A 15,572-nucleotide genomic window follows, 5' to 3' on the forward strand; every position below is an offset into this window, starting at 1 on the left:
ACACTGGTAGCGGAGATTAAATACTGTAATGGCTCATATATATCAAATACTATTTTTACTTCATTATTTATATTCGAACCGTAGCTTTTAATCAGACAATAGTGTGTATTCAGTGATAATAGATTAATAACATAAACGATAGTAACATTAGAAATCTCAGTTAACTACAGAATACTGAAAGATTGTTTATATTTTTGACCTGTATTGCATTTATTATTTAACACATTATGGGCGGATATAGAGTCCATTACATGTATATCTCCAGGTAACTTGTATTTCCCACACGCTGGCTGTAGATGGCATATACTGTGATACATTTTAACATCTTGATCTATTGAGGTGGGTATTTATGAGGTATTTACACCAGTAGTCAGTGTGTCAGACTTTACTGCCTTCATGTGCTTTTTGCTTACATAGCAGTTTGATTGTATTTTGACACTTCAAATAGTTACTATTTTTGCCTTGAAGTTCCTCCTGCTTATAGAGATTGTCCCCTTCAGAGAACAGAAGGAAATGAACAAACCTTAAATATTTGCTGAGGTTTCTGCAATGATTATTCAGATCTTTCTAATCAGTATGAAGATCCGGATGACAGTGTGAATGACTGTTTTTATAGTTCTGTGGATGATTCACAGACCTGTAAAGAAGAGTGAGGTGGCAGTGTTTGCAAGTGATTCTGACAATAATGATGATGATGGTTCTGTTCTTCTGAATGGTTCGTTTTGTCGTAATGTTAACTCTTTGAAGATGGCGCTTGTGTTTAGTTACTGAATGTGTTGACTCGTTCGTAGTACTGGACCAAGCTGGTTATAGATATGTTAATTTCATGAACTGGAAACGTGGAGCCAGAAGTATTCTAATAGGTTCAGAAGTTTACATAAGTATGTTCAGTTTTCCCTTCCCTGAGCTCTTTGAAGTAAAAATAACATTTGAATTACAAAGCCCTACATGCCATTACCCTGGAAAATATTCCAATTTACATTGGAACGAAGTCTGCAGGGTGTCCCACATGACTTCCTTCTCTTAAAAGTCGAAGCTTCCAGTTTTATTTAAAATTTTAATCGTATTTTCTGTAAACCAAGGGTAGTTCAAACAATTGATGTAAACATTTTTGCAGCCTGATGGAAAAAGTACAGTTCTTCAATTTAGAGAATGTTATTTGAGAAATCAGCACTAGGAGGGGTACCAATGGGAATAACATTGCCGTAGGCGGAGCATGTGTATTATGCATTTTTGCTGCTAGGCTTGTATAGTGCAACTCATTGCCAGTTCAGTACCACTTGTGTTATCGACCTGGCTTGTTTTGTTCATCTGTAAAACAATTTGAAAATATGTAGCTTTTAAAAAAATAATTCGTTTTTTTTTTTTTTTAGGGTGCGCCACCATATTTACATAAAAGTGCATGATACATATAATTTCAGAATTATTGTTGATTTAGTGAGTGTTTTTCCTTAAAAGGTGTTAAAAGAATTTCATTCTTTGTTATTGTGTATGAGTTGCCACCCTATCCATTCCATTTTCATTATTTTTGTTACAGTTTGATACAAGTCGGTGAAAATTTTGCTAAATGTTTCAGAGCAGGCTGTTAAAATTACAGTGTTCCCATTAGTACTTACGAATGTATAAGTTTATACCAATGAAGAATATTGATGTTTTCTGCAGGCTCTTAAGTTACAATGTGTGGATATTAAGGAATACTGTATATACAGTTACGGTGTACCCATTCAACATGACGTAGCATGATCTCTATCTGAGAGCAACAAGTGACAGTTATATATCCAGTTTGACAGAAAACAAGACTTTCTTCTTCATTGATGAATAAAGCTACCAGCCACCTATACTTTCAAAAATGCTTTTATTTCAGAGCCATAACCAGTTTCAGGCATTCATGCCCATATTCAGATGGCTAACATTTCCAGTTACATGAATATTTTCATCAGCAGCATGTTGTCAGCTCTATCACACTGCACAAGATTGTTTGAATATTTAGTGCCACTTCTATATTGTTTTGATAGCAAAAAATGTTAACATTGCTGCAGTTACTTTGATATAAGATGAAACAACTGTACACATTTATTCATGTTCCAGTGGATGGTGTTCCATCTCGCTATGGTCCCTACGCTGTTCCAGGACGATGTACAAGTTTTTGTTTTGTAAACAGCATACACATTCTAAACAAATCTCATTGGCATGTAAAACACACTGTCCAGTCAAATTTCAGGCTTGCAGCCGGTTGTTAGTCAATTCATTGCACAATATTTCAACTGGACACCTGCCAGCCATCTACAGATTAGCCATCAAAGACTTTGATGGCTCATCTCAACATGACTGATAAGCGCCGAGTTGAAATATTGTGCAGTGAATTAGACCAGCTGCAAACACGAAATTTGTTCGAACATTCAGTTTGCAGGGAAAATTTTAAAATTCACGCTGTCCAGTGACATTAATGTGTCTACTTGTCAAAAGCCAGAATAACGATCTATTGCAGTATGTACCACTGCAATAAGTGCAGGAAGGGTGTCAATGATGTTCTAGAAGGTACCAACAGGGGTTTGGAGCCTTGCCGACTCCAGTGCTGTGACCAGCTGCACTAAGTTTCTCGGTTGAGAATCCACGGCGCGATCAGCCTGATTGAGTTGATCTCACAGATTCTCAGTTGGGTTTAAATCCAGAAGTTTGGCAGCCAGGGGAGTACTGTAAGCTCAAACTGGTGCTCTTTGAACCATGCACATTCACTGTGAGCTGTAAGGCATGTTGCATAGTCCTGCTTTTAGATGCCATCACACTGAGGAAAAACAAACTACATGTAAGGGTGAACATGGTCCCTAAGGATAGATGCTACTTGTTGGTCCATTGTGTCTTCCAAAATGACGATATCATCCAGGGAATGCCACCCAAACATTCCCCAAACCATAATGCGTTCAGGGTGTTCTCTTTCATATGTTCCAAGCCCTACACGCCAATTGCAGTCTGCCTGATGGGGCATTAAACATGAGTCACTTGAGAAGGCCACCTTTCCCCACTCTTTGGACTTCCAGCTGCAGTAATGGTGTGCAAATTCCAGCCTCTTGTCACTGATCAGCAACAGTTAGCATGGGTGCATGAACAAGGCATCTGCTAAAGAGACCCATCTGCAACAATGTTCAGTTGAATGGTCATTGAGTAGATATTGTTGGTAGCCTCCTTGGTTCATCAGGGTCGTCAGTTGCTCAACAGCTGCTTTCCTATTCATTGTACAAATCTCCGCAGCAGTCGTTCATCCCTGTTAAGTATGGCCCAAAGTGCACCACAATTGCCTTGGCCCAGATTTTGATTGTGGCATTTTTCCCATACACAGTATATTTTAACCAAGGTGGCACGCAAACAGTTCACAAAAACCAATGATCACACTAATTTGAACGTAATATAAATAGCTCTATTTACACATTGTGACAAATACTACATTGTTTTCCGTGTCCCCATGAGACACTTTATATACCCTGCACCGCTAGTGCTTGCCATCTGTGAGTGGTTATTGTACATTGACTTCTAACATAGGTTGTGATCACATTAATGTGACTGGGTCATATATTCTTCATGTCAGTTTGGACTTCACACTTGTGCTTTGCACTTGATTTTAATGTTTACAGAGCAAAGAGCAGCCACTAAGCAAAGATATAATTTATTTCTTATTAAGCAAAGCTCTAAACTAAGCAAAGAAAATATGTTGAAGGTGCAGCTTTTTAAAAGCAGAAAAAGCTTTTACTCTGAATGAACTTACTTCTAGAACAAATTGTTTTCTGGTTTTCTTAAGCAATATTAGAGTTCAGGTGTACCTAACTTCCTACTGACATTACAAATGTCTTATTGCAAGTAAATTGTTTTAGGAAATTCGAAAATTTAAAAATATAAGTTATTTGGGTATTCTGAGTGTGTGTGTGTGTGTGGTGTGTTGTTTTTGATTTCTGCTCCTTTTCTTCTATAGTAGTTCTTGGGATACCTATGTAGTGCAGTTTTTCTTCCTCCACCTTGCAGTGAATGTATTCTTGTTCAGATTTGACTGTTGAGGCTCTGTGTTATGTTTAATTGTGTGAACAGCTCTTGGAAATTTTGTAGAAACTGTTTATTTGCTAGCTTCAATTGGTTGTTTAGAATGCATTGGGGTAAATTGAGGGTGTGAATGTACATTTCTAGTAATTCTTGCCTTCAGTGGTGGTATGCAGCATCTGTAAGTTCACTTTAATGTAAGAATCCAATTGCGTATGTAGATACATGGAAGTAGCAGTTCGCAGATTTACTTCTTTTTAAGTCTAAAGGCATCCATGTGCTCAAGTGGTATCTTTTCTGGTCTGGCTGGATAAAAAAGCTGAGGCAATTGTCAAACTTTTAAGTTCCTGATTTTTCAAGGGCTAGGCTGGTGACCCTGGTGGAGTGTATTATGTTATGTTGCACAGTGATAGAGTATAGCATATTTTAAATAGCCATATTCCACCACATTTTGCACATGAGAGTGAATTAGGCACCCCTGCCAACATCCACAAACTAACTCTTTGCTCACCACTGCCTAACTGTGCCCATGGCCAACCAGATGCCCATGGATAGGCACTAGAGCCTATTTTAGAGCATGGTATGTGTAAATATTGACCATCTTTTCCCAGACTTACAAATTTATTTGGGCCTCTGAATACTTCGCGTAATCTATTATCCTGTTCTATAATGCTGCAAGTTATTCTGTTCCTTTATTTTTATGTGTGTGTCATGTAACTAATTGTTAGGCTAGGAACTGTGTACAGGTGTAGGATATCATATTATGACTATTTCTTGGACAAACACTAGTACTTGTTTTGGTGCTGTGACTTTTTCAGGTTGAAATTGCCTATAAGAATATAGTGTTATGTTTCATTAATGTGACATCTGTTTTTCCCCTTAGTTATGTGTTATTCTTGTCCGTTTATATTCTTGTCCATTTATATACATTCCACAATTTAATTACTATCTTGTTCTACCTGGATAACTGCTTCAGTTTCATTTGAAGGTAAAGTTGTATGTAACAGTAGACTGTGATTATTATGTTCATGCATTTTATACTGTGTGCTTTAGTTTTGTGGCAACTCTGTTTTTTGAGTAATTACAACTTGGACAATTTTTCTGATGCTGAAAACTATATTTAATAACAGTAGCTTGGTTTTCAGTACTTCAGTGTAGCTTTGCAGTGCATAAAGAATTTTATCTTTCAAATTCACTGCAGGTGTTAAATCCTCACTCTCTTAATGTAACCATCAAAGCAGGACCACTGAAAATGAGGTGATAAATTCATAGTTAAGCACACTTGTCATACAACCAAATGTTACATCTAACACACAGAATACCATCTACTGTATGTTTTTTGACATTTCTGACAATATGTAGTTATTTTGTGCTTCTTGAGCAGCAGTTTGGCACTGCACTGTTCAGTACACATTATCTGACCTGGTCTTGGCACTGTCAAATAGGTTCTATTTCCTATGAACTTTCAGGGTTAACAAACGTCAAAACAGTGTATTGTATAGGCAGCTTTTGCTATAGATAACTTTCTATTCTCAAAAGTTTTGAAGTACTAAGACTGAGAAAGCATTCAAGAAAGAAAAAAAGAAAAAAAATGTAAAATAAAGGTAAGAGTTGAGCACCTTGGAAGGTTTTACACATGCCAGTAGTCCAGCGGAACCTTTGGTGACAGTTAACAGTATAGAATTCTGAACAGCACATGGTTTATTAAATTAGGTTCACAATTTTAGAGTGGTATTTTCTGGACTTTGGTACTGTGTTTAGTTTGGACTGGAAGGCAATAAGAGAAGGCAAAGGTGCTGGTCTTGTTAAATTTGTGGCGAAGCATTCTATTGTAGAGACTTCAAAGATTACGGTGCATATTCGTAGACTTCCGCAGAAGTATATTATACTGATTGGTTTCAGTGTGGATAACAAGTGATGAACATATTTGTATGTTGTGTGTTCAATATGCCCCGAGGTCAAACCAGTTTGAGAAGACCAAGATTCAAATCCCTATGTGATACATTTTTTTCCATATTCCCTTAAGCCAATTAAGTGCAATGCTGGGAAGAGTCCTTGGACCAGATACAACAGATTTCCTTCCACATCCTTATTGGATCTGAGCTTGTGCTCCCTCACTAATAACTTTATCATTGATGGGACTTTGAAACTAAACTTCCATTCTTCTTTTCAGGCATTGAGAGAGAAACTCGAATCTTCCACCATTCCACCCCTCCTTACTTTCATTCTGTTTTGCATTTGGTTCTGGATTTTGAATGTAGCAGCACCTATCATGTTCAAAGTGCATACACGTTTCTGCTCACAGTGGCAAATCATCCAAAAGAGCAAAAAACACTTCAGCTTCCAGCAATCTGCAGGTACATTCACCTTCTAGTGTGGCTTGAAAAATATGTGGCTTTATTGGTTGATACAACTGCTGAACTGTGTATTATTAGAAAATATGATATTTTCTCTTGTGGATGGTATGGGTGTTAGAAGGCACACTCAGGAGAGACAGTGAAACCCCTATTTTACACTTTTAAGTGAAATTGTGTAAATGGTGGCAAATTATTTTTTAAGCACATACATAAGTTTTACATTTCGTGAATTCATTGGTAGTTCATAAAATTTGATGAAAAAGCCTGGAATTATGGTTAATTTAAATTCCTTCTGGAGATTTTTCTCTCTGTTTTTCTAGTTCACAAATAATTTGAAAGTTCTGATGTGTATGTAAAAAACTTTAGCAGATATCTGAAATAACAAAGATGCTGTTAACTTACCAAACGAGAAAGCGATGGTACATTGATACACACGCGTAGGCACACATTTCAAGCTTTCGCAACCCTAGGTTGCTTAATCAGGAAAGATGAAAGGATGTGGGTTTTAAGGGAGAGGGTAAGGAGTCATTCCAATCCCGGGAGTGGGAGGACTTACCTTAGGGGGGGAAAAAAGGACAGGTATACACGTGCACACACACAAATATCCATCCGCACATTTACAGACACAGGCAGACATACATAAATGCAAAGAGGTTGGGCAGAGATGTCAGTTGAGGCGGAAGTACAGAGGCAAAGATGTTGTTGAATGACAGGTGAGGTATGAAGGGCAGCAACTTGAAATTAGCAGAGGTTGAGGCCTGGGCGGTAACAGGAAGAGAGAATATATTGAAAGGCAAGTTCCCATCTCTGGAGTTCTGATAGGTTGGTGTTAGTGGGAAGTATCCAGATAACCCAGACGGTGTAACACCACAACACCCCAGTTCAGTAGTTAACCTTTCCTCCAAATCTCTCTCCCAATCCGAAACCTCTGTCCTATCCAAAGGCCTCACCTTCAACCCTACTCCCAGATTCAACCAAACAGCCCTCGTCAAAGATTTACTGTCCTACACTTGTAGTCCTTGCTGGAAATATCATTTTGCCACGAAGAAAAATAATCCTTATCCCACTCCTAATGATCCAACTCCCCAAGACACAAGACACTATCCGTCACAGCGGGACCCACCTCCTCTTCCTCAAAATCACCACCCTCTCCAAACCTTACAGGAATTTCTCACTTCCAGCCTTGCCTCTCAATCTTTCTTGAATAACCTTAATCCTACTCCCATCATCACCACAGCTGAAGCCCAGGCTATCCGTGATCTGAAGGCTGACCGATCCATCGTCATTCTTCCGGCTGACAAGGGTTCCATGACCGTGGTACTTGATAGTCGGGAGTATGTGGCTGAGGGACTGCACCAGCTTTCAGACAAAACTACGTACAAAGTTTGCCAAGGTAATCCCATTCCTGATGTCCAGGCGGAGCTTCAAGGAATCCTCGGAACCTTAGGCCCCCTACAAAACCTTTCACCTGACTCCATCAACCTCCTGACCCCATCGACACCCCGCACCCCTACCTTCTACCTTCTTCCTAAAATTCACAAACCCAATCATCCCGGCCGCCTCATTGTAGCTGGTTACCAAGCCTCCACAGAACATATCTCTACTTACGTAGGTCAAAACCTTCAACCCATTACATGCAGTCTCCCGTCCTTCATCAAAGACAACAACCACTTTCTCGAACGCCTGGAATCCTTACCCAATCTGTTACCCCGGAAACCATCCTTGTAACCATTGATGCCACTTCCTTATACACAAATATCCCGCACGTCCAGGGCCTCGCTGCGATGGAGCACTTCCTTTCACACCGATCACCTGCTACCCTACCTAAAACCTCTTTCCTCATTACCTTAACCAGCTTGATCCTAACCCACAACTTCTTAACTTTTGAAGGCCACACATACCAACAATTAAAGGGAACAGCCACGGGTACCAGGATGGCCCCTTTGTACGCCAACCTATTTATGGGTTGCTTAGAGGAAGCCTTCTTGGTTACCCAAGCCTGCCAACCCAAAGTTTGATATTGATGACATCTTCATGATCTAGATCTAGACTCACAGTGAAGAACAACTCCAGAATTTCCTCTCCAACCTCAACTCCTTTGGTTCCATCAGATTCACCTGGTCCTACTCCAAATCCCATGCCACTTTCCTCGACGTTGACCTCCATCTGTCCAATGGCCAACTTCACAGATCCGTCCTGCTCAAACTCACTAACAAGCAATAGTACCTCCATTATGACAGCTGCCACCTATTCCATATCAAACGGCCCCTTCCCTACAGCTTAGGTCTTCATGGCAAATGAATCTGCTCCAGTCCTGAATCCCTGAACCATTACACCAATAACCTGAAAACAGCTTTCGCATCCCGCAACTAACCTCCCAACCTGGTACACAAGCAAATAACTAGAGCCACTTCCTCATCCTCTCAAACCCAGAACCTTCCACAGAACAACCCCAAAAATGCCCCGCTTGTGACAGGATACTTTCTGGGACTGGATCAGACTCTGAATGTGGCTCTCCAGCAGGGATAAGACTTCCTCAGATCCTGTCCTGAAATGAGATCCATCCTTCATGAAATCGTCCCCACTCCACCAAGAGTGTCTTTCTGCCGTCCACCTAACCTTCGTAACCTCCTGGTTCATCCCTATGAAATCCCTAAACCACCTTCCCTACTATCTGGATCCTACTCTTGTAACTGTCCCCGGTGTAAAACCTGTCCCATGCACCCTCCCTCCACCATCTACTCCAGTCCTGTAACCCAGAAGGTGTACACGATCAAAGGCAGAGCCATGTGTGAAAGCACCCACGTGATTTACCAACTGACATGCCTACACTGTAAAGCCTTCTATGTGGTAATGATCAGCAACAAACTGTCCATTCGCATCAATGGAGACAGGCAGACAGTGTTTGTTGGTAATGAGGATCACCCTGTGGCTAAACATGCCTTGGTGCACAGCCAGCACATGTTGGCATAATGTTACACTGTCCGGGTTATCTGGATACTTCCCACTGACACCAACCTATCAGAACTCCGGAGTTAGGAACTTGCACTTCAGTATATCCTCTCTTCCCGTTACCCACCAGGCCTCAACCTCCGCTAATTTCAAGTTGCCCCCCCTCGTACCTCACCTGTCACCGCTAAGAGTATCCTACGGCTTCCACATCATTGGCAACAGGTTATACACAATGCTGGTGACTACTTTGATGGTCAGTGAAACTCAGATACGTGTTTCAATTTTGTGCAAGCTGTAAATAAATAGTTGCCGCTATTAAAATTCCAACCTGTGTATGTGTGTGTGTGTGTGTGTGTGTGTGTGTGTGTGTTACAGAGCATGACACACCCAATTACAGAGTTATGTTCTGTAAATAGCTTTATGAAGTTCAATGTATGTGGATACCAAGCAGCACAGTGAAATACAATTTTGTTGGATATGATGTAGAACTGTCCTGCTGGGTCCCCCTCCAAAATAACGTGAAAATAGAAACATATTCTGAAAGAAATGCAAAATGTGAGTGACAGTTATTATTGTATTTAAATTTTTCAGTTTTTGCAGATAGCTCCTAACCCAACCAAGACTTTGTAAACAACTACTTATTCCAAACATAATTTACACCATACAATAGTTGATACTTTTTACCTGCAAATCAAAGTTATGCAGTTTTGTAATAGTCTAACCTCCCTGGCTTGATAATACAAATGCAAACTACATGAAACACAGTATAGTTGCTGTTATTTTGGTAGTGTTAGGAGGCAAAGCACTAATGGCACAAATTTGTTCAAACTTCTACCATCTTTTACGAATTCAGAACTAGGGAGACGACACTTCTCCAAAGTAAATGCCTAACATTATTCCGTTAAGTGTAAGCAGTGTTAAATTAATAAGCGATAATGTAGATTTGGTGTAAGAATCATGGAGAATGGAAAATTAAGTTCATTTTTAAATTTTTTATTTTTTGTAATTTATACACTGAAGAGACAAAACGTTGCGACTATCTGCTTAATATCATGTGATCCACCTTTGGAATGCAGTACAGCAGTGATTCTGAACGGCATGGATTTGGCAAGTCCTTGGTAAATTTCTGAGGTACTTAGCACCAAAGCATAAGCCATACATTTCCCATAAATTACTGGCTGGTGGTTTGAAGACATAGAGCTGGTACCCAGTAGTATTGCAGATGTACTTCGTGGGTTATGATGATACTAATTTGGTAGTGAAGACATAAAAATAACTTCACTATAATGCTCCTCAAACCACTGTAGCATAATTCTGGTCTTGTAGTCTGGATATTTCTCCTGCTGGAAGATGTCATCACCATCATTCTTCAACCAGTTCCAAGATCTTTACAACAGTAGCAAGCGAGGAGCTTTTCCATTTCCGAGATGCTCATTCCCAGGCACAGTGTCATAATAATCTGTCCTTTGACAATGTCACTTATGTTAGTGGATTTCCTCATTTGCATTCTTTATTGTCACTAGAATGGTTCGCATTCGTCTCTGCTCTGCAGTGCCAACAGATGGCGTTCAGTCTCAACGTGGGTGGTAGTCACAGTATCTTGGCGTGTCAGTGTATATGTTCAACGTGACATCTGTTGGTCACAAGAACAACGTGAAAGGGATAATACACATCACACCATACATTCTGAGGCATATGTGGACTCTGAAGTGACTGCATTAGATATGCACATTTTGGAGTCAGAAATTGTTGTTAGAACAGGAGGTTCATACAAAAGTTCTTCTATAACATAAGTCCATAAAAAGAATTCTGTGGGAGTCGGATTTGGAGGGTTACAAGGCCAAGAGAACAACGCAGCATCATTACGGCTAGTACCACCGATCCAACTGTTTGGATGATGTTGATTTAAAATTGGCAAAGTACCATACCCCAATATTAAATTTTTGAAGTTTTATTTTACATTCTCTATAATTTTTATTGTTGTATCACTCTTCATTAAATGGTTATATCCATATGGAATAACCATATTCATGTTGACTTGTACTACATTTCAAAGTTCACACACTTATTTCACAGACACTCTGTCCAGTTGTTGCAGTGTCTGATTTATGGAGTGATTTAAAAGTGATCTCTGTATAATGGATTCTTACAGCTAACATGTGTAGAACAGCAGTAATGTGTTCATTATTTGGATATATTGCCACTGCTGTGTTTATATTTTTTATGTTAATGTGCACCTTAATATTGCTTGTAATCTGACGATGGTTCTTTTTTATTGTACAGGTTGATGCTGCAAAGGCACCCGGCTATCGCGGAAATGCTGTATGCTCCCCAGTTTCATCAAAAACGAGCAGCAATAGCACAACTCCACCATCCCTCTCTGCTGCACCAGGACCACAGTACCAGAATGCAGCCACCTTCTCAGCAGAGTCTATAGGGCCATGTCTTAACCATCCAAATAAGCCACCCCAACAACAGGCTTCACCAAGTGGAGCTGGGGATGCAGTATTTGGTGCTGCACGCAGTGGTTTCCCAACAGCTGAACTTGCCCAACCTCGTGTCCCTCCATCTCATGACCATGGTCCTGGACCTGCTATTTTTGCAACTCCAGAACAGCAAACACAGCTTTTGAAAATGGTTCCACCTGGACCAGGACCTGTTTCAGAACCTCAGTTGCTAGCTCCATTTCATCCTCATCACCACCACCACCATCAGCAGCAGCACCATCATCATCATGCTCCCCCTGTGACAACTGTGAGTATGTCAAGACTCAATCCCCGAGCTCCTGATTTCAGCCTTCACCTTCCACCTGGTAAGGCTCAGCAACAGCAGCCACAACAGGCACCACCACCAGGTGCATTTGCTTCAGGATATCATAATAGAGCTCCACCACCTCCCTCATCTGCTCCTGGGTTAGCTGCAGTTCTGCCTGGACTCTCTGGTGTTCCATTTGCAGCACCTGGACCAGCAGGGAAACAGCCTCCTGGACCATATGGTGGCCATGGTGCAGCTGGTGCTGGAGGAAACCCACGGTGGCAGTTGTATGGGCAGCCATACCATGGACCAGGACCACATCATCCTGCAGATGTTGTTGGGCAGCTTGGCTTTCCTTCTGGTGCAATAGCTCATTTGGCTAGTCTAGCAGCTGGGCTCCCTGGCTCGGCAGACTTGCTTGCTGGTCTTGAAAATGGAAGTGGTGGATCGCCACCACCATCACCTGCTGGAGGTGCAGGTGATGGAAGATCGACAGAAGACCGCAAAATCCGGCCAATAGGCACTGAGCGTGCTAGCTGGAAGAACCTTGTCAATAATGTAGCTGGTGATCCTGACTGGATGCTAGGTGCAGCTGAGCCAAAGGTGTGGCCTGGACATACCGTGGATCGGGGTCATCCACAACAGCAGCAGCAGCAACAACAGCAGCAGCAGCAGCAGCAGCAACAGCAACAAATTTTCAGAACTAACCCATCACATTATGGCCGTCTGCCTTCTGCTGATGATTTGCAGCATATGGTAGAAGCTCCTTTCCAGGTAAGTCCGTAAGAAAATTTGCAACAACCATGTAAAGTTCCATAGCTTGTATCTAGTGTATGCTCTTAATGTAGAAGTTAGAAAAACCAGTTACTTGTAGGGATGTATGTATATCATCGATCTGACAGAAGCAAACCTCGTCCATCAAACCTTTGTATGAGTTGACAACTTCTAAATTATGCACATTCCCAAAAAAAGTAAAATGGGAGTATCAGCTAGGAGAGCTTTAGAAGTGGGTTCTGGCACTAGAAAAGCTGGAATTAATATTCAGTTGGACAGTAACCCAAATGAGGAGAGCCAAAATGACATGTACCAACCTGATATGTTGCTGTAGCTCCCACTGAATTTGAAGTTATCACTGAAAAAGTCAGTGTCAGACACTAAATAAAAGAAGTGGGTTAGTAGAAATAAATTCTGAATGAGCTTTAAATTGAACTTACTTGAAAAATAAGAAAATGGCAAAATATAAATCACAGAGTTATAAATTTTTACAAAGTTCTCCAGCGCACCTTGCCCTACTACAGCAGATTTACAATAATATAAACACAACTGTTGTATAAGCCACTTAAAACAAGTATGAAATAAATGAATGAATCATTGGTATGCTCTAACTTAATATCCCTTTCGTCGTGACTCTTTACAAAAATTATTTACAAAAATTATATGTTTGGACTGTTAAATTAAATAGATATTTTAGTTTTGTTTCATTGCATAGTCACTCCTGTTGTGTTAATTCATATTACAAAAGTGGTTCTTTTCCCTGTTATGGAAGCATAAGCTTGATTGTGAATTTCAAGCAAGTTCACAAATTAACAGATACTGTTAGGGAATTATCTTGTAAAGTTTTTCTAAATAATATCCCATGTTTTTATAAAGTAATGTATGCTTATAAATTAACGATACCTATACGGAATATGTTTCAAATTCCTTATTTGTAGACATACATGATATACGAGGGTTGCCCAGTAAATAATGCCCCATATTTTTTTTCTCCGAAATAAAAAATATTAGAAATGTGACACTTTAGGTGCGAGTTATTTGAAGTTTCCCGCGTGTGTACGCAAAGTTTAAATTTCCTCCGACAGAGAGCGGTGGTGTAGGAATGTTCTAAAATGGCGTCTGCAAGTGACATCTGTCAGAAACAACGTGCAGTGATTGAATTTCTCGTAGCAGAAGAAGAAACCGTGGGCAATATTCATAAACGCTTGTGCAACGTCTACGGAACATCTGCAGTCGATAGGAGTACTGTTGGTCGCTGGGCACAGAGGGTGAAAGCATCAGAGGGCGGTGCTGCGGAGCTCCGAGATTTGCCGCGGTTGGGAAGGCCTCCCACGGCTGTCACGCCTGACATGTTGCAGCGGGCTGATGTTCTCATTCGACGGGATCGACGCATTACGACTCGACAATTAGCACTGGAGTTGTCAGTAAGCAAAGGAAGTGTGGATGTGATTATCAATCAGCTTGGGTACTCAAAAGTGTGGCAAGATGGGTTCCTCGGTGTCTTACTGTCGATCACAAATCCCAAAGAAAAGACATTTCTTTCGATTTGTTGCGACGCTTTCACGTTGACGGGGAGGCCTTTTTGTCACGGATTGTGACAGGTGATGAAACTTGGGTGCATCATTTTGAGCCCGAAACAAAAAGACGATCGATGGAATGGCGTCATGCTTATTCTCCACAGAAGAAAAAATTCAAAACAGTTCCTTCAGCCGGAAAAGTCATGATGACTGTGTTTTGGGATTGCGAGGGCGTAATTCTCATTGATGTGATGCCAAAAGGCAGTACCATTAATTCAGAGGCTTATGTCAAAACATTAGACAAACTTAAGCAGCGCTTCCGGCGCCTTGGGCGTCATGTTAACCCACAGGATGTTTTGATTCAGCATGATAACGCTCGTCTTCACACAAGTTTGAGGACTTGTGAACACATCGCGAAACTGGGTTGGATAGTGTTACCCCATCCACCCTACAGCCCCGATTTGGCTCCTTCAGACTTTCACTTGTTTGGGCCAATGAAGAATTTCATTCGTGGAAGACGTTTTGCCGATGACGAAGAAGTGATTCACGAAGTGACAACCTGGCTCCGTAGGCAGAGTAAAGATTTTTACCGGCAGGGAATACACGCTCTTGTGTCTCGCTGGAAAAAGGCCGTCGAACTTGAAGGAGATTATGTGGAAAAATAAAGCAAGTAGACAAAACATCAGTCTTTCACATATGTAAATTTGATTGTTGTGGAATAAATACTTCTGGAGAAAAAAATATGGGGCATTATTTACTGGGCAACCCTCGTAGTTATTTACAGAATCCATTTTTTTAATTTTTTTTATACAGTGTGTCTCATGGTTCCTAGTACAGGGATCCTATTCTAGGGCTGGCCGGGGTGGCCGAGCGGTTCTAGGCGCTACAGTCTGGAACCGCGCGACCGCTACGGTTGCAGGTTCGAATCCTGCCTCCGGTATGGATGTGTATGATGTCCTTAGGTTAGCTAGGTTTTAAGTAGTTCTAAGTTCTAGGTGACTGATGACCTCTGAAGTTTTGTCCCATAGTGCCCAGAGCCATTTGAGCCTGTTCTAGGGATTGTAGAGAGTACGTAGTACATAAAGTTTTTGATAAGGAACTCATACATTATACCTGGGGGGGTCAGATCAACAACTCCCTTACACTTTCATATAGGTAATCTTTAAATCCAGAGTATGTGGGTTTCTTTTTT

The 15,572-nt window shown here is 40.8% G+C and overlaps 1 protein-coding gene across 1 annotated transcript in view; it reads left to right on the forward strand.

The window, feature by feature from the left end:
* LOC126483780 (ankyrin repeat domain-containing protein 17) overlaps positions 1-15,572 on the forward strand; it is a 263,557-nt gene that overhangs the window by 244,569 nt on the left and 3,416 nt on the right. The window contains exon 40 of the mRNA XM_050106941.1: positions 11,619-12,863. Coding sequence (XP_049962898.1) covers positions 11,619-12,863 — 1,245 coding nt within the window. The remainder of the gene's footprint in view (positions 1-11,618; positions 12,864-15,572) is intronic.

The sequence above is a fragment of the Schistocerca serialis genome, chromosome 1 (genome assembly GCF_023864345.2).
Source record: "Schistocerca serialis cubense isolate TAMUIC-IGC-003099 chromosome 1, iqSchSeri2.2, whole genome shotgun sequence".
NCBI classification, from domain to species: Eukaryota; Metazoa; Arthropoda; class Insecta; order Orthoptera; family Acrididae; genus Schistocerca; species Schistocerca serialis.